At 50.3% G+C, this 27,559-nt stretch overlaps 2 protein-coding genes across 2 annotated transcripts in view; both read left to right on the top strand.

Moving 5' to 3' along the window:
* LOC308278394 (CCA tRNA nucleotidyltransferase 1, mitochondrial-like) overlaps positions 1-27,559 on the top strand; it is a gene marked incomplete at both ends in the record, with an annotated part of 995,237 nt that overhangs the window by 869,985 nt on the left and 97,693 nt on the right.
* The window catches only part of IRAK2 (interleukin 1 receptor associated kinase 2), a gene marked incomplete at both ends in the record, with an annotated part of 58,902 nt that overhangs the window by 4,945 nt on the left and 26,398 nt on the right, over positions 1-27,559 (top strand). The window contains one exon of the mRNA XM_080718134.1: positions 10,282-10,464. Coding sequence (XP_080574260.1) covers positions 10,282-10,464 — 183 coding nt within the window. The remainder of the gene's footprint in view (positions 1-10,281; positions 10,465-27,559) is intronic.

Below are 27,559 nucleotides of genomic sequence, written 5' to 3'. Positions count from 1 at the left end.
GGATCTTGAGTCTGTGGTATCTCAGACCCCACTACTCCTTTACTGGGTTGTATCACAGAGTCTCAGCCCCAGGGAGTTGATAGAGGCTGCTTTAGACTATTGGGGGGGTGCCAGGTTGGGCGTTCTCCTATGGTGTGATATCTCTGACACCGCCACTCCCCCACTGGGTCAAGTCCCTGGGAGTGCAGTACTGGGATTTCTCCTCTGGGGTCCGCAATTTGACTCACTGTTGTTGAGTGCGCAGATGGAGCTGTCGTGGACTCGGTGAATTCGCTGCTGCTGCAGCCGGTGGCAATATGGTACTGAAATTGTTTGTAATTTCAGTGCCAGACCCTCGGCCATGAAGCTGGCGTATTTCTTCTCTGGTTTTGAGCTCCGCTCTGAGTCCCTCGGCTCGCTGCCCGCCGCTGCTCTCTGGAGCCTGGTGGGCTGTTGAGTGCGTTGGTCTGTAGCTGTAGCTGTCCGGTGAACTCACCACTGCCGCCGGCAGTAAGGCGCTGCTGCCGTGTCCCCGGGCGTGAGGCCGGAGTATCTCCTCTGGTGGCTCTGAGCTCCGTTCTGAGTCCCCCTTCTCTCTGGAGCCTGGTGATTTTTTTGTTTCTCTGGTGATGGTGTTTTCTGGCTATGAAAGGCGCTGATTTTGTGGTAATGGAGATTGGTTTTTAGCGGGGCTCTTAAGCCCCGCTTTTCACGGTCGCCATCTTCCCGGAAGTTGTGGCACACATTTATAATCCCAGCATTTGGGAGGCTAAGACAGGAATATCAGGGTTCACAGCCAGCTTCAGCTACTTAGTGAGGCCTCTGCAACTCAGTGAGACCCTGTTTCAAAATAAAGAATAAAAAACAGGGCTGGGGGTATAGCTTGGAGGTAGAATGCTTCTGGGTTCAATCCCTAGTACCACAAACACAGCAAGACAAAATAAAACGAAAAGGATGTGGTTCCACATGTAGCAGGAGTGTACCTTAGTGGTAGACCATAGACTTCGCATACTGGAGGCCCTGGGTTTATTCCCCAACATAAAAAAAAAGTACAATTTCCACACACTACAGTTCACTCATTTATTTTTTTTTTATTTTTTTATTTTTTGGTGGCACTGGGGGTGGAACCCAGAGGCTTTCTACCTCCGGGCTATACTCCCAGACCTTTCTTATATTTTATTTGGAAACAGGGTCTCACTAGGTTGCTGAGAGCCTCACTAAGTAGCTGAGGCTGGCTTCCAACCCGTGCGATCCTCCTGTCTCAGCCTCCCAAGCGCGGGGATTACAAGCATGCGCCACCACGCCCAGCACAGTTCACTCATTTAAAGGGTAGAAGTCAGTAGCGTTTAGTATATTCACAGAGTTGTGGCCTTGAGCCTGCGATCCTCCTGTCTCAGCCTCCCAGCTACTAAGATTACAGGGATGCACCACTGTCCCGGCTTAGAACTTTCATAATTCCAAAAGCAACCCTGTCCCTTTCAATGCCACTCCCCAGTTCTCCCTCTTTTTCCCCAGGGAGCCACCGCCTATCCTGGACATTTCATACAAATGGCACCATGTGGCCATATGCCTTGTCCTTCGTGCTTGACTTTCATTTAGCGTGTTCTAAAGGTCTGCCGGTGTTGTAGTATGTATCAGTAATGCCATTTTTCAGTTTTCTTTTTTTGCAGTGCTGGGAATAGAACCCAGGGCCTTGCATATGCTAGGGAAGTGCTCTACTACTGAGCTGTACCTCCAGCCTAGGATTTTCCTTTTTCCTTGACATTCTATCCCTGAGCTATATCCTCACCTTGATATATATATATATATATATATATATATATATATATATATATATATTTTTTTTTGTGTGTGTGTGTGTGTGTGTGTGTGTGTGTGTGGTACTGGAGATGGAACCCAAAGGCATTCCATCGCCCAGGTACACCCCAGCCCTATTTTTTTTATTCTTTATTTTGAAACAGGGTCTCACTGAATTGCAAAGGGCTTTGCTAAGTAGTAGCTGAGGCTGGCTGCAAACGGCCATCCTTTTATCTCAGCCTCCTGAATGCCTGGCTTTATTCCTTCTTTTTTTTTCTTTTTCTTTTTTTTTTTTTTTTTTTTTGGTGGTACTGGGAGTGGAACCCAGAGGCTTTCTACCTCCGGGCTATACTCCCAGACCTTTCTTATATTTTATTTGGAAACAGGGTCTCACTAAGTTGCCGAGAGCCTCACTAAGTAGCTGAGGCTGGCTTCGAACCCGTGCGATCCTCCTGTCTCAGCCTCCCAAGCGCGGGGATTACAAGCGTGCGCCACCACGCCCGGCCTTTATTCCTTATTTTGAACCATAGTCTCACTAAGTTGCAGAGGGCTTCACTAAGTAGCTAAGACTGGCTGAGAACCTGGATCCTCCTGTCTCAGCCTCCCAAATGCTGGGATTAAAAGCGTGCGCCACCACGCCTGGCTCCAGCTCGATTTTGAAACAGGATCTTGCTAAGTTGCTAAGAGTCTCACTGTGTTGAACCTGTGATCCTCCCATCTCAGTCTCCCGAGTGCTGGGAACACAGGTGTACACCACCACGCCCAGCTTGCATTTCTTTTTGAAAAGAAATAATATTCCATTGTATGGATGTACCACATTTTATTTGCCTACTTACCGGTCAATGGATGTTTGGACTCTGCTTTTCTGCAATCCTGAATGATTCCAGTGGACATCTGTACAAGTGTTAGTGTGGCCATACATTTTCATCTCCCTGTATTTATACCAAGGAGTGGCATGGTGAGCCAGGTGGTAACTCTTGGAGGGACTCTGGTAGGTTGTTTTCCCAAGTGGCTGAGCTATTTCGCGTTTTCACCAGCAGCTCAGGGGGTTACACTTTCTCGCATCCTTGTCAACCTGTGTTACTGTCCCTCCTTTTGCTTCTATCCACCGAGTTGATGTGAAGTGGGGAGGTGTGAAGGCCTCTCTGTGGGTTTGACTTGCGTTTCCCTAGTGATGGCTAGGGAAATGAACAATGAGCTTCTTTGCATGGATTCATGAGCCATTTGTGTTTCTTCTTTGGAGAATATCTCTTGAGTTTGCAGGCCCTGGAGATAGCAGAACTGACGTGTGACTGGCGGGTACAAGGACGCTTGTCATCTGGTCTGACAGCTCTGGCCTCTTCTCCTTCCACACGTCTCTGCCGCCTCTGTTCAGCTCCCCGGCTGTCTTTGTACAGACTCTGGGCCTTCGAGTGTGTGTATGTGTGTGTAGCACTGGGGATGGACCCCAGGGGCGTCCTGCCTCTGAGCTACACCCCCAGCCCTGTTTCTTAATATTTATTTGGAAACAGGGTCCACTAGGTTGCCGAGATGGGCCACGGAACTGGGATTCTCCTGTCTCTGCCTCTCAAGTACTGGAAGACAGGTGTGTGTGTGTGTGTGTGTGTGTGTGTGTGTGTGTGTGCGCGCGCGCTGCCACCTGGCTAGGGCCTTTGGGTTTGCTCTTCTCTCTTCCTCTGCCTCCTCGTGCCTGGCTTTCCCGTTGGTACTAGTTTCCTCTTGTTATACATTTCCATAAATTGAATGGTAATTCGAAACTGCACAGATTTACTTTTTTTTTCCTTTTTTGGTGGCACTGGGGTTCCTGGAAGCCCTTCTACCTCCGGGCTACACTCCCAGACCTATTTTTTTTATATTTTTTTATTTGGAAACAGGGTCTCTTAAGCCAGCGTGACTGGCTTCGAACCTGCGCGATCCTCCTGTCTCCGCCTCCCAAGCGGGGGATGACAAGCGTGCCCCACCACGCCCGGCTGGGTTACTATTTTGTCGGGAACAACCAGCAACCCGGAGAGGAAGGGAGTGACCAACAGGGAGAGCAGGTTCAAAGGGGCAGGCCAGCGGCCAGCACGGAGGTGAGGCCCCGCTGGCCACTCCTCCACAGATTTTATTGTTGTTCTAAGCAGGAAGGTTATCTTCAGACATGGTTAACAAGGAAACTGCTGGGAATATGCAGAAGGTCCTTGAGATAATGGTTAGCAAGACAGGAATGTTTACCTTGGAGGAACAGGCTGCTTTCAGTGGGTTCCAAAGTCCGGCCATGGCATCCCGAGGCCCTTACACTTCTCCAAGACAGTATCTTACAATTCTGAAAGGCGTCCCCTGCGCATGGCCCTTTCCTTCATCTTGAAGTCCAGCCGCACCGCATCTTGAAACCTCTCTCTAACCTCTGCACCACTTCTGAATCGAACATTCTGCCTCCTCCCTTTTTTTGTGATACTGGGAATGGAACCCAGGGGACTCTACCTCTGAGCTACCCCCCCCCAGCCCTATCTTTTCATGTTTATTTTGAAACAGGGTCTCACTGAGTTGCAAAGGGCCTCGCTAAGTAGCTGAGGCTGGCCGCAAACCCGAATCCTCCTGTCTCAGCCTTCCAAGAACTGGGGTTACAGGTATGAGCCATCGTCCTCCCTCCCTCCCTCCCTCCCTCCCTCCCTCCCTTCCTTCCTTGCAGTACTGGGATTGAACCCAGGGACATTCTACCTCGGAGCTATTTCTACCTCCAGCCCTAATGTTTTTTTCTGGTACTGTGATGGAACCCCGGGGCATTCTATCTCTGAGATACACCCCCAGCCCTATTTTTTAGTCTTTCTTTTGAAACAGGGTCTCACTAAGTCGCCAAGGGCCTCACTAAATAGCTGAGGCTGGCCACGAACCTGTCATCTTCCTGTCTCAGCCTCCCAAGTACCGGGATCATAAGTGTGCACCGCCACACCTGGCCCTGCCTCTCTCTTGTAAGAACTCTGGTATTACATTGGACGGATCCAGGATGACGCCCTCACCTCTACATTCGTACTTTAGCCTCCCTCAGGAGTCCCTCTGCACGGGTCCTGGGGTGTGGGACAGACTTCTCTGGGGTGGGTAGCATTCTCTTGCCTGTGACTCTGGGGGATTTGTTAACATTTATCTTTGCCGCAGGGGCCTTTCCTTCCCATCTCCCCACTCACTCTGTAGCCGGTTGTGGGTTTCATTTCCTTCATTCTACTGGATGTGCCTTGCTTCCCTTGTTTCTGGTTTTCTTACTCTCTCTGTAGAAGGTAAACACCACGGGGCAGGGACCTGGCCTGTGTAGTTCTCTCCCGTATGCCCAGAGCCCAGGACAGCGCCCGGCAAGCTCATGCCCAAGACACGGCGAGCTGCCGGGCTAGGAATGGCGCAGGCGAGTCCATTTCTCACCCTGCAGAAACCCTTCGACGGGCGGCGGTCCGTCCTGTCTCAGCGGTTGCCAAGACCTGGCCACGCACCCCCTGGGTCTCAGGGTTCTCTGGTTTCCTCGCTAGCCAAGGGAGTGAATCTCTCTAGTCCTAAAAAGCCTTTGTGAGTCATTTTCTCAAAGGATGGCTCTTCTAAGCTGATTGTGGTTCTGGGAAAGGGCGTGGGAGCGTGGCAGTGTGGGAAGGTCTCTGCAGCGAATCAGAAAGTCCCGTGGCCACAGATGTGGGATATGTCACTTGTGACTTGGGAGCAGAGATTCTGGTTGCCTTTTTTTTATTTTTATTTTACTTTATTTTTATTTTTTGGGGTACTGAGGTTCCTGGAAGCCCTTCTACCTCCGGGCTACACTCCCAGACCTATTTCATATTTTTATTTGGAAACAGGGTCTCTAAAGCCAGCAAGGCTGGCTTCAAACCTGCGCGATCCTCCTGTCTCCGCCTCCCAAGCGCGGGGATGACAAGCGTGCGCCACCACGCCTGGCTTTATTTATTTATTTATTTTTAATTTAATTTTTTTTTTTTTTGGTAGTACTGGGGTTCCTGGAAGTCCTTCCACCTCCGGGCTACACTCCCAGACCTATTTTATATTTTTATTTGGAAACAGGGTCTCTTAAGCCAGCGCGATCCTCCTGTCTCCGCCTCCCAAGAGCGGGGATGACAAGCCTGCGCCACCACGCCCAGCTCTGGTTGCCTCTTGAACATTTCTGTATGATTGCAGCTGTGTCCATTTTTGTTCTTGGGGAAAACAATTCTAGAGTTTGTCCAGGTGTGGTGGTGCATACCTTGAGAAGCTAAGGCAGAAGGATCACAAGCTCGAGGCCTGTCAGGCAATTTAGCAAGGCCCTGCCTCAAAATACCAAAAGGGCTGGGAAGGAAGCTTGGTGGAAGAGCGCCCTTGCGTTCAATTCCTGGTATTGGGGTGGGGGGAGCTGGCGTTTGTCTGAGTGTGTAAAGCGGGTATCCTCCTGTCTTAGGCTCCCAATTGGTACTGGGATTACAAGATTATAGCTGGCTTGTTCCCAGTACTACTGTGTGTGTGTGTGTGTGTGTGTGTGTGTGTGTGTGTGTGTGTGTGTGTTACTGGGGATTGGATTGAACCCAGGAGTATTCTACCTTTGAGCTACACCTCAAGCCCTGTTGTGTGTGTGTGTGTGTGTGTGTGTGTGTATTTGAAACAGAGTCTCAAAAAGTTGCTGAGGATATTGCTAAATTGCTGAGTCTGGCCTTGAACCTGCGATCCTCCTGCCTTGGCCTCCCAAGTACTGGGATTAAGGGCACACACTGCCACATCCAGATCCAGTACGTTTTTTTTTTTGTTTTGTTTTGTTTTTGTTTTTGTTTTTGTTTTTGTTTTTGCAGTACTGGAGGTGGAACCCAGTGGCATTCTACTTCTGAGCAATACCTCCAGCCCTATTTTTTATTTTTTTATTCTTTATTTTGAAACAGGGTCTCACTGAGTTACAAAGGGCCTCACTAAGTAGCTGAGGCTGTCCTTAAACCACGATCCTCCTGTCTCAGCCTCCCAAATGCTGAGATTACAAGTGTGTGCTACCGCGCCTGGCTTAAAGCACTTTATTATTATTATTATTATTATTATTATTATTATTATTATTATTATTTGCAGTAATGGGGATGGAACCCAGGGGCATTCTATCTCCAATCTACAACCCAGCCCGATTTTTTAATTTTTTATTTTGAAACAGGGCCTCACTGAGTTGCAAAGGGCCTCACTAAGTAGTAGCTGAGGCTGTCTTTGAAACGTGATCCTCCCGTCTCAGCCTCCCAATGCTGGGATTACAAGCGTGCGCCACCACGACCAGGCCTGGCTTTCAAGTACTTCTTTATGTAGCGTTTATCTGATCCTCAGAGCCGCCTCTGAGGCAGGAGCCGTTCACTGTTGACCCTGTCTAGTAGATGAGGAGCTGAGACCCAGGGAGAGGTGAAGAGTCTTTACCAGATTCACAGCCAAGAGGCCAAGAGCTAAGACAAGGCCTGGCCTGGCCTCAGAACTGCAGAGTTTATCCTCCAAACCACCACTGCTCTGTCCTGTTGAGTCTTGGTGTCTTCTGTTCCTGCCACTGTGACAGATACCTGAGATTATCAATTTTGAGTAGAAAAAGTGTATTCTGATGTTCATGTTGGTCGGCCCCATGGCTTTGGGCCCGTGGCAGCACATCTTGGTGTGGAGTGTGTGGAAGCAACCAGCTCCTGGCCAAGAAGTGAAAGAGAGAAGGGAGAGAACGGTTGGGTTTCAGTGTCCCCTTCAAGGGCACGCCCCATTCTTTTGAAACAGGTTCTCACTAATTTTCTGAGGCTGTCCTCAAACCTGCAATCCTCCTGTGTCAGCCTCCTCAGTACTGGGTGCCACCTCAACCAGCTTAGTCCTTACTTCATAAAGTTTCTAGCATCTGCTGGGCACGGTGGCACACACTTGTAATCCTGGTACTTTGGAAGCTTAGACAGGAGGATCACGGGTTCGCGGCCAGCCTCAGCTCCTTACTGAGGCCTTTTTCAAGTTAGTGAGACCCTCTTTGAAAAAATAAATAAATAAGCCGGGCGTGGTGGCGCACGCTTGTAATCCTCGCACTTGGGACGCTGAGACAGGAGGATTTCACGGGTTCGAAGCCAGCCTCAGCTACTTCATGAGGCTCTCAGCAACTTAGACCCTGTTTCCAAATAAAATATTAAAAAAAAGTCTGGGAGTATAGCCCGGAGGTAGAAAGCCTCTGGGTTCCACCCCCAGTACCACAAAAATAAATAAATAAATAAATTAATTAATTAATAATAGGGCTGGGATGTATCTCAGAGGTAGAATGCCCCTGGGTTCAATCCCCAGTACCACACACACACACGCATACACACACAAAGTTTCCATTAATGCCAACCTGAGGACCAGGCCTTTAACCTAAGCCTTTGGGGCAGCATTTAAGATCCAAACAGTAGTTCACATCCACATGTTTCTTTATCAACAGGAAAAAGTTGAGAAGGAGATGAGATGATAAGATGTGACCACTGGTTTTTTCGGGGTCTCCCCAGGGGCTAACCGTAGGTCTGTTGTTGATTTCTCCTGTTTTCCACGCTGACCAGATACTGCGTGCCATGTCGAGGACAGAGCCGTGACTTGGCGGGAGCCCTTCACTGTGACTCATGCCCCCAGATCTCTATCTTTCCTGACCCTGTTTCCACGGGGTGGTTAAGTGCTGGTGGACAGAGCCTTAAGATACATCACTTTCCTGGAAACTGAACTGTCCAAACTGGGGGACTAGAGGTGTGGCCCCCTGCGAGAGTGCTTGCCTAGGGCGCTCCAGGCCCGAGGTCCGTCCCCAGCCCCGCAAAGCAAGACAAAATGTTCAAACTGGAAGCCGCCTCAGAGTTGAATTCCTGTTTCCCCTGGCCAGGAAGGAAAGTGCTAGCGGGGGAAGGTCAGGGCACCGCGAGGTCCCGGCCACCAGCCTCGGTGCTGACCCGTCTTTCCATGACGTCGGGCCACGCAGGATGGGAGGGGAGCAGGCCATGGCAGTTCCTTCCTCTCCTCTCCTCTCCTCTCCTCTCCTCTCCTCTCTTCTGAGGCCTGGAAGCAGCCCCTGCCTGCTGACATCACTTCCCACTGACCAGGATTCCGGCCTGGGGTTTCCAGTGACTAAAGTCGGAGCTCAGGAACTTTCCCTCCCTCGCTGGGCGCACCTCCCGAGGCTGTTCCTCTTGCACCGGCCCGCAGAGGATTGCGCAGTGCCATCCCCTGGCTCCCGGGCTCTGGGACCTAGGGGTAGAGTCCTGGGGCTCCGCTCTAGGAGGCACTCCCCTGCCCAACCAGCCGCCTGATTTTGTATCGTCAAAATGGGAAAGCTCTGTGGCGCGTGGGTGTGCTCACACTGTGTGTGGAGGGCGGTGCACACTCAGGGCTCAGCTGAGTGAATGAATGAGTCAATGAGTGCCTCGACTTTTTTTTTTTTTTTTTTTTGCGGGTCTGGGGATGGAACCCAGGGGCATTTGACCCCCTACCCTATTTTTTTATTCTTTATTTTGAAACCGGGTCTCACTGAGTTGCAGACGGCCTCACTAAGTAGCTGAGGCTGTCCGCGAACCGCGATCTTCCAGTCTCAGCCTCCTGAATGCTGGGATGACAAGCGTGCGCCACCACACTCGGCTATGCCTCGACTTTCACGCAGTTTCTTTGCTCCAACGTTTTTAGAAATCCTGGAAATGAAACTTGTCTTATATCCCTAGTTCTTGTTTGGTGTAAGGAGCTGGGAGTGGAACCCGGGGCTTCCCAGGTGCTCAGCAAGTGATCTACCACCAAGCCAGCCACATCCTCAAGCTCATTTATTCTTTTTTTCTTTCCTTTTTTTTTTTTTTTTTTTTTTTTGGTGGTACTGGGGGTGAAACCCAGAGGCTTTCTACCTCCGGGCTATACTCCCAGACCTTTTTTGTATTTTATTTGGAAACAGGGTCTCACTAAGTAGCTGAGGCTGGCTTCGAACCCGTGCGATCCTCCTGTCTCAGCCTCCCACGCTTGGGATTACAAGCGTGCGCCACCACGCCCAGCTTTGTATTTCTATCTTTTTAATAAACTTCTTTAAATCTTCAAAAAATAAAAATAAAAAATGCCTTCTTGAGCCCAGCGTGGTGGTGCACGCTTGTAATCTCTGCGCCTGGGAGGCTGAGACAGGAGGATTGCAATTCACAGACAGCCTCGGCTACTCAGTGAGGTCCTTTGCAACTCAGTGAGACCCTGTTTCAAAATAAAGAATAAAAAATAGGGCTGGGGATGTCCCTTGATAGATAGAATGCCCCTTGGTTCCATCCCTAGTAGCGCGTGCACACACACACACACACACACACACACACACACACACACGGTGGGGGCAGAATTCTGCCCCTCCATCCTGGGTCTCAGGCTGGTGAAGTGACTGTCGCTGGCAAAAAAAACCAGCTGACTCTCAAGGCTCCCTGTCCCTCTCTCCTGGCCGGCGTCTGGGCGTCTGGACAAGCCTTGCTGGGCTGGCGCAGGGAGCCTCGTGGAGCGACGGCGGCCTCTCCAGCTCTAAACTGACCTCTCTCCTTCGTCCCCCAGCCTCCTATGTGATCACAGACCTGACGCAACTTCGGAAGATCAAGTCCATGGAGCGGGTGCAGGGCGTGAGCATCACCCGGGAGCTGCTGTGGTGGTGGGGCATGCGCCAGGCCACCGTGCAGCAGCTGGTGGACCTCCTGTGCCGCCTGGAGCTCTACCGCGCCGCGCAGATCGTCCTGAGGTGTGAGTAGCCGTGCCCTCTGGCCTACAGCCTCTGTAAGCCGTGCTCAGGAGGCTCCGGAGGGAGCCCAGACCAAGCGCTCTGTCACTGAGCTACACCCCAGTCCCCAAATATTCTCGTGTTCGTTTATTTATTTATTTGTGGCACTGGATTGAACCCAAGGGCTTTCTACCTCCAAGCTAAACCCACAGGCCTATTTTATTTTTATGGGTCTTGCTAGGTTGATTGAGAGTCTTACTACTTGCAGAGACTGTCCTCAAACCCACAAGCATCTTGTCTCAGCCTCCCAAGTACTGAGAGATTATAAGCAACCATGCCCAGCTTTTTAAAACCTCTCTCTCTTTTTTTTTTTTCCTTGCGGTACTGGGGATTGAACCCAGGGGTATTCTACCTCTGAGCTGCACCTCCAGCCCAATTTTTTCATTCTTTATTTGAAACAGGGTCTTACTAAGTTGCAGAGGGCCTCACTAAGTAGTTGAAGCTGGCTGCCAACTTGTGATCCTCGTGTCTCAGCCTCTCAAGTACTGGATTACAAATGTGTGCCATCACGAACAGATTTTATTTTATTTTTTGTGGTATTAGGGGTGGAACCCAGGGGCTTTTCTACCTCCGGTCTATATCCCAGACCTATTTTATACTTTATTTGAAAACAGGGTTTCACTAAGTTGCTGAGAGCCTCACTAAGTAGCTGAGGCTGGCCTTTGATTTTTTGTTTTTTTTGTTTCTTGGGTTTTGTTTTTTTTTTTTTTTTTTTTGGTGGTACTGGGGTTCCTGGAAGCCCTTCTACCTCCGGGCTACACTCCCAGACCTATTTTTACATTATTATTTGGAAACAGGGTCTCCTAAGCCAGCGCGCACGGCTGGCTTCGAACCTGCGCGATCCTCCTGTCTCTGCCTCCCAAGCGCTGGGATTACAAGCGTGCACTACCACACCTGGCCACGACCAGCTTTTAAAACTTTTTTAATCTTGTAATTTTATTTATTTATCTATTTATTTTTGCGGTACTGGGGATGGAACCCAGCGGCATTCTACCTCTGAGATACACCCCCAGCCCTATTTTTTATTCTTTATTTTGAAACAGGGTCTCACTGAGTTGCAAAGGGCCTCACTGAATAGTTGAGGCTGTCTATGAACTGCGATCCTCCTATCTCAGCCTCCCAAATGCTGTGATTATAAGCGTATGCCACCACGCCCGGCCCCCAGTCCTATTTTTTATTCTTTAGTTTGAGACGGGGTCTCACTGAATCGCAACAGGCCTCACTTAAGTAGCTGAGGCTGTGGCAAACCATGATCTACCTGTCTCAGCCTCCTGAATGCTGGAATTTCAAGCGTGCGCCACCACACCTGGCTTATTTATTTATTTATTTATTCTTTTTCTTTTTCTTTTTTTGGTGGTACTGGAAATGGAACCCAGGGATCTTCTACCTCCGGGCTACACTCTCAGACCTATTTTATATTTTATTTGGAAACAGGGTCTCTTAAGCCAGCTGAGGCTACCTTTGTTTTTTATTTATTTATTTTTTTTTTTAGTGTTACTGGGGGTGGAACCCAGAGGCTTTCTACTTCCGGGCTATACTCCCAGACCTATTTTATCTTTTATTTGGAAACAGGGTCTCACTAGGTTGCTGAGAGCCTCACTAAGTAGCTGAGGCTGGCTTCGAACCTGTGCGATCCTCCTGTCTCAGCCTCCCAAGCACGGGGATTACAAGCGTGCGCCACCACGCCCGGCAATTTATTTACTTTTTAATCTTGTAATTTTTTTTTTATTTTTGTTTTTGTTTTTGTTTTTGTTTTTGTTTTTGTTTTTGTTTTTGTGGTACTGAGGGTGGAACCCAGAGCCTTTCTACCTCCGGGCTATACTCCCAGACCTATTTTTGGAAACAGGGTCTCACTAAGTTACTGAGAGCCTCACTAAGTAGCTGAGGCTGGCTTTGAACCTGTGTGATCCTCCCGTCTCAGCCTCCCAAGTGTAGGGATTACAAACAAGCGCCACCACGCCCGGCTTTAATCTTGTAATTTAAAAAACAACTTTTGGGAGCTGGGAGTAGAGCTCATTAGCAGACCGCTTGCCTAGCATGCAGATGGTAAAAAAGAAAAAAAAAAAAAAAAGAATGAGTTTTCCCTGTAACTAAGGAACTGGTAGCATTCGTGTCTGTGCAAAGAGGCGTTGGGTGGCTGGGGGGCGGCGTGGGAAACCTTACCCTGAGTTGGTATGCCTTCCACACTTGGGTTCTAGTGGCCGCGGGGCTGGGGGTGGAGAACTATGGAGTTACTGCTAATGGGTCCAGGGTTCTTCCTTGCGCTGAAACTGTTCTGAAGTTAGCTAGTGGTGATAGTTACAAGCCTTGTGAATATGAAGTCTACTAAATTGTATGCTTGCAAACGACAAGTTTTAGCTAGGTGCAGTAGCACACACCTGTAATCCCAGCAACGCAAGAGGCTGAGGCGGGAGGATTGCAAGTTCGAGGCCACCCAACTCAAAATAAAAGTAAAATTTCAAAAAGGGCTGGAAACGTAGCTCGGAGGCCATGTGCCCTTGGGTTCAATCCCTTGTACTGAAAAAAAAAAAAAAAGAAGAAAAAGAAAACAAAAATAAATAAATATACCAGTTAAAGAAATGGGCCAAGAGGTCAAAGTGACCAGGTGGCGGAGCCAGCTAAGACGGTAGTCAAGAAGGGAGGCCAGCTTCGGGTGGCCAAACTGGAGTAAGAGCGTGAGCGCCGGGGGAGGGAGGCAGGGTGTGCAGAGGCTGCGGCGAGGTGGCGAGGCGGCCAAGCTCTGTGTTTTCAGATGGGTTGTAGGAGGTAGAGAACTGGGAGGAGCCTGGCGGGGCCAGCCGATGCAGGCCTAGCACTGCCTGAACGTCCATCTGTTGTCCAGGAATCAGGGTGGGCTTCCAAGAGAAGGGGTGAAGCTAGGGACCTGAGGGGTGGGAGTGCTGTGCTGGGCATCTGGAAGGCGCAGGTGGCTTTAGAGTGACCCTGGCGAGCCTCTTCCTTTCCCTGGGCCTCAGAGCCCCGGGCTGTGACATGCAGGGTCCCCTCTGGGGCTCTGGTGGCTCGCCCATCACCCCTTACCAGCGGCCCTCCAGCTGGTTGGTGTGACCAGTACCGGCCTAGCTGGCTACAGCCCTGCTTGGGCTTCTCTGTTCGCCCATGTACAGAGAAGGCTGGCATGTTGGAGATACTGAGGCATGATTCCTGAGGGGCTGTCCCTAAAATATTCTGCATAGGCCGGGCGTGGTGGCGCACGCTTGTCATCCCCGCGCTTGGGAGGCCGAGACAGGAGGATAGCATAGGTTCGAAGCCAGCCTCAGCTACTTAGTGAGGCTCTCAGCAACTCAGTGAGACCGTTTCCAAATAAAATAGAAAAAAGGTCTGGGAGTATAGCCTGGAGGTAGAAAGCCTCTGGGTTCCACCCCCCCAGTACCACCAAAAAAAAAAAAAAAAATTCTGCATATCATGAGAGAAGTAGTGACAGGCTCCTGATGGGTCCAGGTGAGGCAGGGAGAGGGCATCGGGAGCGAGGAGCGGGATGACAGGCCAGCCTACGTTGGGGAGGCCAGGCCAGGCCTGCCAGACCCTAATATCGTGCCCTCCACCCCAGAAGTGGGCTGAGATGCCACAGGGTTCCTCCGCAGGGCGCCCCAGGTGACACGCAAAGGCAGAGAAGCACTGGGGATGAGACAGGGCCCGTTGGCCACACCGAGGCCGGAGCCTGGTTGCGTTTACTGATCTGGAGCCATCTGAACCCTCTGAGGCCAGCAAACAGCACAGCACCAGATGTCAAGAACTCCACCTTCAGCAGCATGTGGGGGGCCTCTCCGAGTGCAGGCCCGTCCCAGCAGCCCCGGGAGGGCCTGGGGAGCGCCTTCTGCACCTTAGGAACCTTGGCAAGCAGGGCGGAGAGGCTTGTCGTAGGGCAGGTTACAGCGAGGCCTGTCTGCAACGGAGCCCTCCTGCTCAGCCTTCCGCCAGACCTGCGGCTTCCCTGTCATCCTCGCCGCATAGGACATTCCACACCCAGGCTCTCCTCTGCTCTTTCTTAAACTTATTCCTCTTCCCCTTCGCCCTGCTGATTAAAGTTGCCTGGGAAAGAGAGATTATGGCCTTTCCCATACCCGCAGGTCCCAGCTCTTCTCACTCCGGGAGTATTGATTTGAGTCCTCAGGCAAAGGACTTCCCTTTCTGTATCTTGTTGTTGTTATAGTACTGGGGATGGAACCCAGGGGCATTCTAACTAACTACGAGTACACCCTCATCCCTATTTTTAGTCTTTATTAATTTTTTTATTTTATTATTATTATTATTATTATTTTTTTTTTTTTTTTTTTTTTTGGTGGTACTGGGGATGGAACCCTTCTAACTCCGGGGTATTTCTAATTCCCATATCTATTTTATATTTTGATTTGGAAACAGGGTCTCTTGTTTGTTTGTTTGTTTGTTTTTGTGGTACTGGGGTTCCTAGAAGCCTTTCTACCTCCGGACTACACTCCCAGACCTATTTTTTAATATATTTTTATTTGAAAACAGGGTCTCTTAAGCCAGCGCGGCTGGCTTCGAACCTGCGTGATCCTCCTGTCTCCGCCTCCCACGCGCGGGGATTACAAGCGTGCGCCACCATGCCAGGCTAGCAAGACCCTATTTTTCTTTTTTTCCCCCAGTACTGGGATGGAACCTAGGGAGATTCGACCTCCGAGTTACACCCCCAGCCCTATTTTTGATTCTTTATTTTGAAACAGGGGCTCAGTGAATTGCAAAGGGCCTCACTAAGTAGCTGAGACTGTCTGTGAACTGTGATCCTCCTGTCTCAGCCTCCTGAATGCTGGGGTTACAAGTGTGCGCCACCACACTGGGCCCTTTTTATTTTACTCTGACACAGGTCTCACTAAATTGTCCAGGCTGGCCTTGAACTTGTGATCCTCCAGCCTCTCCTCCTTAGTTCCTGGGATTACAGGTTAATCACAAGCTGTTTATTACACCAGGCCTGTGGTTTCACAAAACCACAGTTTTCACAAAACTAGAACTAGGCCTGTACAGTTTTCACAAAAACTAGAAGCTTCTGGTCTCTTAGGTTTTCTTTCTTTTTTTTTTTTTTTTTTGCAGGTTTGGGGATGGAACCCAGGGGCATTTGACCTCTAAGCTACATGCCCTGCCCTATTTTTGATTCTTTATTTTGAAACAGGGTCTCACTAAGTAGCTGAGGCTGTTCGCGAACTGCCGTCCTCCAGTCTCAGCCTCCCGAATGCTGGGGTTACAAGCGTGCACCACCATGTCCAGCCTGATCGCTTGGATTTAATCAGTTCTGACGTAGTAATTATAGCCAAACATCCAGCCCAGACGCATCGCAGTTCTGAACTCTAATGAGCTTGATCTTTCCTTCACTGGCTTCTGTGCTCAGCTTGACTGCTTCTTCTCCTATTTTAGTGTGCACGATTTGAGGCACAGGCCATGCTATGGCAGCCGTGGCTCCCAGCCACAGGCGGGTGGGCCATAAACAGTGCTGAGGCCCAGTGCTGCCCAGTGCCAGGAGCCCCGGTGTCCTCCTGGGGAGCTGAGTCTGCAGACGGCAGGGGACAGACAACTGGAGCTGGGAAGGCGGAGGCTGGAGACCAGTCATCCTAAACGGGCTGAGATTCCCCACCGTCCTCTAACAGGAACAGGCTCTTAGATACACAGAATTTGGACAAGAGAGTTAATAAGGAACTAGAAAATGAACCCAGGTACTAGAGATTGAACCCGGGGAATTTTATCTCTGAGCCACCAATCTCCTGCGTAGTTTATTTTTAATTTTTTGGGAACAGGGTCTCACTAAGGTGTAGAAGGCTTTGCCAAGTTGTTGAGGCTGGCCACAAGCCTGTGATCCTTCTGTCACAACTTTGCATGTACCGGGTTGCAGATGTGTGCCACCATGCCCAGCTCATTTTTTATTTTGTAATAGTGTCTTGCTAGGTTGCTGAAGCTGACTTGTCTGTACCTCCCAATACTCCCGAGTAATTACAGGCGTGTGCCACTCCGCCCAGCCACTTATCCTATTTTATTGAATCATGTTGCTTGATTCTAGAACCTAAAACAAAGCCAATTTTTGAGCACAGCTTCAGCAGCTTAAGGAGACCTGGTTTCAAAATAAAAAGAGCTGGGCGTGGTGGCGCACGCTTGTCATCCCAGCAATCGGGAGGCTGAGACTAGAGAATCGCCGTTCGCGGACAGCCTCAGCTACTTAGTGAGGCCCTCTGCAACTCAGTGAGACCCTGTTTCGAAATTAGAAAGAAAGCCGGGCGTGGTGGTGCACTCTTGTAATTCCAGCATTTGAGAGGCTGAGACTGGATGACTGCGGTTTGTGGTCAGCCTCAGCTATTTAGTGAGGCCTTCCGGAACTTAGTGAGACCCTGTTTCAAACTAAAGAATAAAAAATAGGGCAGGGGGTGTAGCTCGGAGGTCGAATGCCCCTGGGTTCCATCCCCAGACCCGCAAAGAAAAAGAAAAAGAAAAAAAAAAGAATAAAAAAATAGCCAGGCGTGGTGGTGCACGCTTGTAATCCCCACACTTGGGAGGCAGAGACAGGAGGATTGCGCAGGTTCGAAGCCAGCCGCGCGCGCGCTGGCTTAGGGGACCCTGTTTCCAGATAAAAATGTAAAAATAGGTCTGGGAATGTAGCTGGAGGTAGAGGGCTTCCAGAAACCCCAGTACCACAAAGAAAAGAAAAAAATAGAGCTGAGTGTGTCACTCTGAGGTAGAATGCCCCTGGGTTCCATCCCAAGTACCACAAAAATAAATAAATAAATAAATAAATAAATAAATAAATAAATAAATATTTAAAAATAAAAAATAGAAGAAAGGGTTGGGATGAGTCTCAGTGGTAGAGCTCTTGCCCAGCATGTGTCAGGCCCTTGGTTCAATCCTCAGCATCAAATACAATTTTTTTTTTTTTTTTGCACGTTTGGGGATGGAACCCACAGGCATTTGACCTCCGAGCTACTCCCCCTGCCCAATTTTTTATTCTTTATTTTGAAACAGGGTCTCACTGAGTTGCGGAGGGCCTAAGTAGCTGAGGCTGTCCGCGAACCGCGATCCTCCTGTCTCAGCCTCCCGAATGCTGGGATGACAAGCGTGCGCCGCCACGCCCGGCTTAACAAATACAAATTATGATGAGAAAATTTAGTGCTTGTTGTTGCTGTGAGGTTTCACAGAAGAACTGAGTGAGAAAGCCAGATGCTCAGTTGCTAAACGGATTTGGACGGTGACTAAGGCTTTATTTTCCATTGGCTCTTACCATCTTCCTGGGAGTTGATGTTTTGCAACTTTCATGCAGTCTCCTGATGGTTGCACAACACTGAGAATTTCAAACTTTGGGTTTGGCAGCTCGGCCAAAGCCATTTCCTTTCTGGAGCAGGGCTGTCGTGGAGAGGACTTTTGGGCTGCTGCCTAAAGAAAAGTGGATGAACCCTCCCTCTCCCGAAAAGACCGAGCGGTGTTGCAAGGTCCAGCCATGCCCTGTCTCTGCTGTCTTGGAGGGTTTCCAGCCCCTAGGGAACAAGGAGACAGGGATCCGATTCTGACACTGGGGCCACAGGACCTGGACTGTGTTGGGCCAACTCTCCCCAGGCTATTACTAGGGTCTCCAGATGCCAGGAACAGCTGGTATTTAGCGCCTAAGAGGTGCCAGCCAGCACTTTCCTCATGACCCTTGTTATCCTGCTGTGGAAGCCGAGGCTCAGGGACTACGTAACTTACTCAAGTCGAATAGCTTTTAAGTACTGTGGCCAAGATGGGAACTGAGATCTGCCTGATTCTAACCCACCCTTGGATAGGTCACTGGACGGTCTCAATTCTTACTTTTCCCTTCTGAAAAATGGGTGCAGATGTTTCCTTGTCTACTTTGCTTGTAAACCAGGAAGCTTCCAAACGAGAGGCCTGGTGCAGTGGTGCACACCTGTAATCCCAGCACTGGGGAGGGGGTGAGACAGGAGGGTCACAGGTCCAAGGCCAGTGTGTGATGATCCTGGGGGTGTAGTTCAGTGGCAGAACCCCCTGGGTTCAATCCCTAGTACCACCCAACAAAACAAAACCCCATAAGAAATGGTGACTTGCTGGGCATGGTGGCGCACCCTTGTAATCCCAGCATTTGGGAGGCTGAGACGGGAGGATCGCAGGTTCATGGCCATCTTCAGCTACTTGGTGTCATTACTCAGTGACACTCTGTTTGAAAATAAAGAATAAAATAGGCTGGGGTGTAGCTCAGAGGTAGCATGCCCCTGGGTTCAACCCCCAGTACCATATACATACACACATAAAAAGAAAGAAAGAAAGAAAGAAAGAAAGAAAGAAAGAAAGAAAGAAGGAAGGAAGGAAGAAGAATGGTGATTGGTTTTAAGTTATTGCTATAACCTGACTTTCCTTCCATGCATTTGTTCTTCCATAGGAAGGAGCCGGGCTTTAATCAGTCATTGGCGGTTTCTTGGGCGTGACGTGAGACTGAACAGCTAGGCATGCGCCATTCATTCATTCATTCATTCAGTGGTACTGGGAATTGAACCCAGAGGCATTCGACCTCTGAGATGCACCCCTAGCCCAATTTCATTCTTATTTGCAAACAGGGTCACACTGGGTTGCCGAGAACCTCACTAAATTGCTGAGGTTGGCTTCCAACCTGCGATCTTCCTGTCTTAGCCTCCCGCGTGCTGGGATTACCAGACCACGCCCGACCACCTTCTGCCTTCTCGAAGCAGGTGCTATTTGGGACACATGGCTCTCAAGTCACTGTGGCCAAGGAAGGGAGACGGGACAGAGGTGCAGTAGCCCCTAGGGCCTGTGTCCTGGAAGTGATGGCAACTGGACAACCCTTGCGCGAGGGAGGCTGGGCATGAGAGGAGCCGGCAGCGCACCTCGTTGCGAGGGGCTCTGGCAGGTGGGGACCCTTTGTCTCACTGACTCCTCTTCCCTTCACTCATCGGCTTGGCCCTGAGGTCTTCACTTGAGGAGCTGCCCCTACCTGGCTGCCTTCGTGGGCCTGGGGCTTCCTCCCCTGCATTTTTTCCTGCGGCTGAACTTCTTTTGCGCTGGCCTTAAATGGCACCTCCCCACTGACGCGTTCCCGAGCACCTTATTTATATAAGAGCTCTACCAGGCGGCCCTTCCTTAAGGGTCTTTTCAGTTGAATTAGGTATCTCTCTCGGTTGTTGTTGGTGGTGGTGCTGGGGGTGGAGCCCGGGTACCACCGAGCTGTTCTGCAGTTCATAGCTTTCAGTAACAAGCTCAAGCTCAGGACTGTACGCACTTGATAAAGGACGGCATCCTGGTCGCTAATCGTGGACCAGTGAGGCCCAGCGGGTCGCCGCCGCAGTGGTGAGCGCAGGCTTTCTAGAGAGCCAGCTTAGTGCAGCCCAGGGGGGCCTGCTGCACCCGCAGACCTGCCTGATTTTGTGTCTAGCTTGGGTCGGGAGGCTTTTGCTTTTGTTTGGCTCTGGTAATAGAACCCAGGGGTGTTCTACCTCTGAGCTATACTCCAGCGCTATTTAATTAAAAATTTTTTTTTTTTTTTTTTTTGGTGGTACTGGGGTTCCTGGAAGCCCTTCTACCTCTGGGCTACACTCCCAGACCTATTTTTACATTTTTTTATTTGGAAACAGGGTCTCCTAAGCCAGCGCCCGCGGCTGGCTTCGAACCTGCAGGATCCTCCTGTCTCCGCCTCCCAAGCGCGGGGATGACAAGCGTGAGCCACCACGCCCGGCTTAATTTAATTTTGAAATCGATTCTTGCTAAGTTATGGCACACTAGCCTTGAGCTTGCGACGCTCCGGTCTCAGTCCCCCAGGTACGGAGATCACAGGTGAGGCGCGTGTCACTGCACCTGGCGGGTGGGGAGTTTTGAGTCCTGTGTGCAGAGACTGCGGATGCCCCGGAGGATGGACACCAGGATGAGAAGGAACAGGACAAGCGAGGGCCCAGAAAGCTGTGCTGGCCTCAGTGCAGGCAGCTGACCCCGGGGTTCTTTATTTGTGGCTGAATCACTTTCATTTGTTCTAGAAGGATCCATCCCAGCCAAGTCAGCTTACGAATACAAACAGATATGCAAAGATTGCATCACTGGTGAGCTTGGGAGCTGAAGGGTGGGGAATTTCCAGAGTGTACTCACGGAGGAAAGACCTTGCTGCCGGCTGAGTCTACTCAGCTCCAGCGAGCAGAGCCTGGATGCCTGGATTTGCCACGGTGGTCAGCGTCCCTACTTAGCAGGAGGGTGTGGGGTCAGCCCGAGCCTTGGTGCAGGAACCTCCTTTAATCCCTCGCACTGAGCCGGGCGTGGTGGGCACGCTTGTCATCCCCGCGCTTGGGAGGCGGAGACAGGAGGATCGCGCAGGTTCGAAGCCAGCCGTGCTGGCTTAAGAGACCCTGTTTCCAAATAAAATATATATAAAAAAATAGGTCTGGGAGTATAGCCCGGAGGCAAGAAGGATTCCATCCCCAGTACCAAAAAAAAAAAAAAAAAAAAATCCCTTGCAGTGAAGGAGGTGGGGCATAAATAGTCTCTCTCTCTGTCTCTCTATCTGTCTCTCTCTCTAGTGCTGGAGATTGCACCAAGGGCATTTTACCTCCCAGCTATAAACCCTGGCCCTATTTTAGTTTTTATTTTGAATCAGGGTCTCACTGAGGTGCAGAGGGCCTCACTAAGTTGCTAAAGCTGGCTACAAACCTGTGATTCTCCTGTCTCTGCTTCCCAGATACTGTGATTACAAGTGTGCGCCACCATGCCTGCATAAACAGACTCTGAATAAAATTACTGTTCTAGCTTCCACTTTTTTCAAGTATAAGACAATCTGCCCCAGAGCTATTATCTGGATTAAATAGTCACACACATGGGAAAACACTAAAACACTTAGGAAAAGAAGTTTGAAATAGTACATGCTATTGTCTCAGCCTCCGGCTGAGACAGGAGGATCGCAGGTTTGAGGTCAGCCTCGTCAACTTAGCAAGGCCCTCAGCAACTTAGCAAGATCCTGTCTCAATAAAAAATAAAAAGGGCTAGGTTGTAGCTCAGAGGTTGAATACTCCTTGTTTCATCACCATTACTTAAAAAAAAAAAATTCCAACCTAGAGCCAGGGGTAGCGATAATTGTAAGAGCAGTAAATAAGGAAGGCCAGTGTGTGTCTCCTGAGCACTGACTTCACCCTCATAACAGCGCCCGGGCGGGCAGAGGTCCACTTCCTCATCTCCTAGGCAGGTGGCTTGCTGTGAGTGTATTGCTCAGCACTCAGTAAACAATGCGAGCTCATTAGAGAGGACACTGGCGCTCTCAGAACACAAAGCAAAGTGACAGAACCACGCCTGCCGCCTGCCCGTCCGCCCGCCGAGCCTGGGCCGCAGAGTAGCGCCCCGTCCGGTCCTGTGCCCTCGTGCCGCCCAAGACTCCGCATCGCCTGGGCTTTGGGCTGTGTTGCTCAGCCTCATGGTGGGAGCTGTGAGCAGTGTCCAGAGCGGGGCGCCAGGAATCCCAGGACTTGGGAGGCTGAGATAGGAGGATTATAGGTTCGAGGACAGCCTCAGCAAGTAAGACTCTCATCAACCTAGAGAGACCCTGTTTCCAAATAAAAGTAAGAAATAGGGCTGGGAGGTAGAATGCCTTTGGGATCAATCACTAGTAACACACACACACACACACACACACACACACGACAGCCTTGACGCTCTTTCCAGTATATCTGTGGGCGAGTAGCAGGAGTCCTGCCCTGGCCCGCTGCTGTATTTACATTTCTTGTGCTGAGCCCTGGGCTGGGAGGTGCTGTAGGGTCATGGTTTTCTGGTTTTCTGACTCCACTGGAGAGGTGGTGAAACTCAGAGGGATGAGAAACTTGCCCTCGGGCCACGTCACGCATTGATACAGCGGTGGCAGCCGGGACTGGCTGGGCCCACAACTCTGGCTTCCGACTTTGGTCGCCGGCTCTTTTGGAATTTGTGACCCTGCGGAATTGGCCTTATGTGCCAGATTCGTATTCATTCATTTTCTCGTTCCTATTTGTTCTTGCATTCATTCACATTCTCTCTTTCTCTCTCTCTCTCTCTCCTCTCCTCTCCTCTCCTCTCCTTTCTTCTCCCTCTCCTCTCCTCTCCTCTCCTTTCTTCTCCCTCTCCTCTCCTCTCCTCTCCTCTCCTCTCCTCTCCTCTCCTCTCCTCTCCTCTCCTCTCCTCTCCTCTCCTCTCCTCTCTCTTGCTGTACTAAGGATTAAATTTGAGCTACATCCTGAGCCCTGTTTATCTATTTTTTAGTCCTGGGGATTGAACCCTGGGGCATTGTGCTGTCAAGCTACATCCCAGCCCTATTTTAAAATTTATTTTGAAATAGGGTCTTTCTGACGGGCGTGCTGGCGCACGCTTGTCATTCCCGCATTTGGGAGGCTGAGACAGGAGGATCGCGCACGTTCGAAGCCAGCCACGTGCGCTGGCTTAGGAGACCCTGTTTCCAAATAAAAATGTAAAAATAGGTCTGGGAGTGTAGCCCGGAGGTAGAAGGGCTTCCAGGAACCCCAGTACCACCACCAAAAAAAAAAAAAAAAAAAAAAGAGGGTCTTTCTATTTTCGTGAGAGTCTCATTACTTGTTGAGGCTATCTCAAACCTATGATCCTCCTGTCTCAGCCTCCCAAGTACTGGGATTACAGGTGTGTGCCACCACACCTGGCTTATTTTTTTTTTATTTGAAACAGGGTCTTGTTAAGTGTCAGAGGCTAGCCTCAAACTTGTACTCCTCCTGTGTCAGCCTCCCAAGTACTGGAATTACAGTCCTGTGCTATTTTGTGCTATTTTGTCTAGATGGTAATAGATTCTCTTGAGAATTTACCCTCCAGAGAAAGAGAAAGGGAAGAACATTTTAAAAAGCCTTGTCTGGAAGCCCGAGGCTGTCCGGTGTGTCACTGATAACTGTGACTTCACCTTGGCCTGGGCCTTAGCAGACAGGAAGCCCAGGGTGAGAGTGAAGTCACAGCCCTCGCTTGTGAGCATTGTGGCTTCCTTTGTACCTCCTGCCTTTTGCCGTTCTATTTTTATTTCACTAGCAGCGTGGTGTAGCAGCCTGAAAGAGTGGGCGTTGTATGCGCTTAGCAATCAGAGGCCAGGTTTCCAGAGAACAAGGACAGACAGGCACATTTTCTCCATCTTGGAGTTCAGAGGTTGGGAAAAGAGGCTAGGCCTTGGCCCGCCTCTTTTAGCTCAGAATGCCCATCAGCAACTCCAAGGTAGAAGATGTCTACAGAGGCGTTTTTTTTTTTTTTTGTTTTTTGTTTTTTGTTTTGTTTTTGGTGGAACTGGGGTTCCTGGAAGCCCTTCTACCTTGGGCTACACTCCCAGACCCATTTTATATTTTTATTTGGAAACGGGGTCTCTTAAGCCAGCACGGCTGAGTTTGAACCTGCGCGATCCTCCTGTCTCTGCCTCCCAAGTGTGGGGATTACAAGCGTGCGCCACCGTGCCTAGCTAGAGTTTTTATTATTATTATTATTATTATTTTTTGCTTTCTTTTCTTTTTTTGTGGTTCTGGGGATTGACCTCAGCCTCACCCTAGCTAGGTAAGTGGTCTGCCACCGAGTTCTACCTCCAGGCCAAGACCTTTAATGTTTATATATATTGTTTGCATTTAAAAGACATGCGTTTGAGCTGGGCGTGGTGGTGCACGCTTGTAATCCCTGCGCTTGGGAGGCTGAGACAGGAGGATTGATCAAGTTCAAAGCCAGCCTCAGCTACTTAGTGAGGCTCTCAGCAACTTAGTGAGACCCTGTTTCCAAATAAAAAATAAAAAATAAGTCTGGGAGTATAGCCCGGAGGTAGAAAGCCTCTGGATTCCACCCCCAGTACCACCAAAAAAAAAAAAAAAAAAGACATGCATTTGAGCTGGGCGGGCGTGGTGGGCACGCTTGTCATCCCCTTGATTGGGAGGCGGAGACAGGAAGATCGCACAGTTCGAAGCCAGCCTCAGCTACTTAGTGAGGCTTTCAGCAACTCAGTGAGACCCTATTTCCAAATAAAACATAAAAAAAGGTCTGGGAGTATAGCCCGGAGGTAGAAAGCCTCTGGGTTCCACACCTAGTACCACCACCAAAAAAAAAAAAAAAAAAAGACATGCATTCGGGAGGCTGAGACAGGAGGATCACAGTTCTCAGCCAGCCTCAGCTACTAAGTGAGGCCCTTTGCAACTCAGAGAGACCCTGTTTCCAAATAAAGAATAGAAAATGGGGCTGGGGTGTCACTTGGAGGTAGGATGCCCCTGGGTTCCACCCCCAGTTCCATAAAATGAAATAGAATAGAATAGAATGAAGTAAATGGTGGCATGGCCTGTAATCCCAGCTACTCAGAGGCTCTAGCAGGAGGATTGCAAGTCCGAGGCCATCCTGGGCAACAGAGCAAAATCTTGTCTCATAATTTAGTGAAAAGGGTTGGGGGCGTCACTCGGTGGCAGACTGCCCCCCGGGGTTCAGTCCCCAGTACCCAGAGCAGCTCAGACAGGTGTTTCTCAGGAAACGAAACTTCTCAGGGGGCCTGATGTGGAACTGTCCGCTCACTTCTGGCTGGGTGTGCCCTTTAAGCCTGACCTGGTGCCTGTGTGTGCCTGTGTGTGTGTGTGTGTGTGTGTGTGTGTGTGTGTGTGTGTGTGCGTGCGCACACGGGCATGCATATGTGCGCACATGCTGGGCACCGCTGCAGATGTACTGAGGCCCTGCCTGTGCAGCCCCTCCCCACATGCTCATTATCTAGTGAAAAGGGTTGGGGGTGTCATTCCCCCCTCATTCCACTTGCTCCTGTGTGACCCACAGGGCCAGGTGTAGGCCACTGTGTGTTAAGCGTAAAGAAAAAACAAAAGGGCAAAGCTGGTCTCTTCCTAGGATAAAAATACAGTGAAGGTCTTGCAAGGCAGCGCACGCCTGTAATTTCAATACTTGGGAGGCTGAGATAGGAGGATTGGAGATTCGAGACCAGCCACAGCAACTTAATGAGACCCTGTTTTAAAAATAAAAAAGGGAAGGCCGGGCGTGGTGGCGCACGCTTGTCATCCCCGCGCTTGGGAGGCGGAGACAGGAGGATCGCGCAGGTTCGAAGCCAGCCGCGCGCGCTGGCTTAGGAGACCCTGTTTCTAAATAAAAATATAAAATAGGTCTGGGAGTGTAGCCCAGAGGTAGAAGGGCTTCCAGGAACCCCAGTACCACCAAAATAAATAAATAAATAAATAAATAAATAAATAAATATAAAAAAGGGAAGGCCGGGCGTGGTGGCGCACGCTTGTAATCCCCACACTTGGGAGGCTGAGACAGGAGGATCGCATGGGTTCAAAGCCAGCCTCAGCTACTTAGTGAGGCTCTCAGCAACTTAGTGAGACCCTGTTTCCAAAAAAAAAAAAAAAAAAAAAAGGTCTGGAAGTATAGCCCGGAGGTAGAAAGCCTCTGGGTTCCACCCCCAGTACCACACACACACACACACACACACAAAGGGAGCCAGGCGTAGTGGCGCACACTTGTAATCCCAGCATTCGGGAGGCTGAGATCAGAGGATCGCGGTTCGCCGACAGCCTCAGCTACTTAGGCCCTCTGCAACTCAGTGAGACCCGGTTTCAAAATAAAGAATAAAAAAATAGGGCAGGGGGTATAGCTCGGAGGTAGAATGCCCCTGGGTTCCATCCCCAGACCCGCAAAATAAATAAATAAATAAATAAATAAGGGATGCTTGTAATCCCAGCATACGGGAGGCTGAGACTTGGCAGATTGAGGTTTGCGGACAGCCTAAGCTACTTTGTGAGGCCCTTTGCAACTCAGTGAGACCCTGTTTTAAAATAAAATAAAAAATAGGGCTGGGAGTAGCTCAGAGGTAGAATGGTCCTGGGTTCCATTTGTACCACAAATAATAAAGAGAGCTGGAGGTGTAGCTCGGTAGAACGGCCTGGGTTCGGTTTCCCAGTCCGAAAACAACAACAAAAAAAAAAAAAAAAAAAAAAAGACAAAATGAGGGAAAATGTTTATATTCCACGTGGCTGGCCACCAATAGGCTGGTGGGTTTGATGTTTCTGCTAAAATTGTCAGATTTTGCTGAACAAAGAAGCCCCTGGGAACAGGACGCTGAGATAAATGAGGCCAGACAGCCCCTCACCGCAGTGAGGCTGATGAGGAGCCTGAGCTGTGGCCAGCTGCAGATGGGGGGGTGCCCAGCAGGACATGGGGAGCCGTCCACCGCACCGTTGGGGGTGCCTGGCACTTCTGGAGGGCCCTGCTGGATTCCCTTTACCAGCCAGGGCTCCACCCTGCCCTCTGGTGACACACAGTTGCCACAGGATGGTACTTGCGTGGCCCTTGAAGGACCCGGGACTTCCCTGCGGCCGTCTGTGGAGGGAGGGCCAACGTTCCTGGCCAGCACCAGCGAGCTGAGCACTGGGAAGATGGTGAGGCCTTGGGAGGTGGGGCGGCCCTTCCTCTTGGGGACAGTCAGTGTCTAGGGCGGGGCACACCTGGGAAGGCAGCTGCTCCAGACACGCTGGTGAGTCAGCTCTGGCCGGCGAGTGCATTTTGTCATTGCAGACCAGGGGCCCTCAGCTCCCTCCTGGGCCTGTGGAAGGCGGTGGTGTCCACAGCGGAAGTTGCTGGCAGTTGCCAGGGACCGGCTGGCTTTTAGGTGCACTTTGGCTCCTGAGGACCTGGGCAGGGCCCTCAGCCTGGCCTGCCCACCCTGGCTCCATAGGGACCTGCCTTCCTGGCTCAGGGTCCTCCACTGCGCCCAGTCCCCGGGGCTGGTCTTGGGACCCCACAGTCTGTTTCCTTACTTCAGAATTCCAGGGGTGAGGGGTGTGTGTGTGTGTGTGTGTGTGTGCGTGCGTGCGCGTGCGCGTGTGTTCTTGAGGGGAGAAAAATACAAAGTATGCTTCTTGGACGGTTGGTAAAAACCTACAAGGGAGTCAGACTTGATCCAGTGAAGGGTGGGTTCACATGGCCTGCTTACAAATCTGGGCCGGCTGGGTCCCCAGCGTGGCGCTGCTCACGGAGGAACACTTGGTTCTGGTCGTTATTTTAGTTGGCTTGCTTTCTGATTTTATTTTATTTTTTAGTTTTTATATTTTGTGGGTCTGGGGATGG

Source organism: Muscardinus avellanarius (assembly GCF_963383645.1).
Source record: "Muscardinus avellanarius genome assembly, chromosome: 22".
Classification (NCBI taxonomy): domain Eukaryota; kingdom Metazoa; phylum Chordata; class Mammalia; order Rodentia; family Gliridae; genus Muscardinus; species Muscardinus avellanarius.
This window is presented reverse-complemented; position numbering and strand designations above follow the sequence as displayed.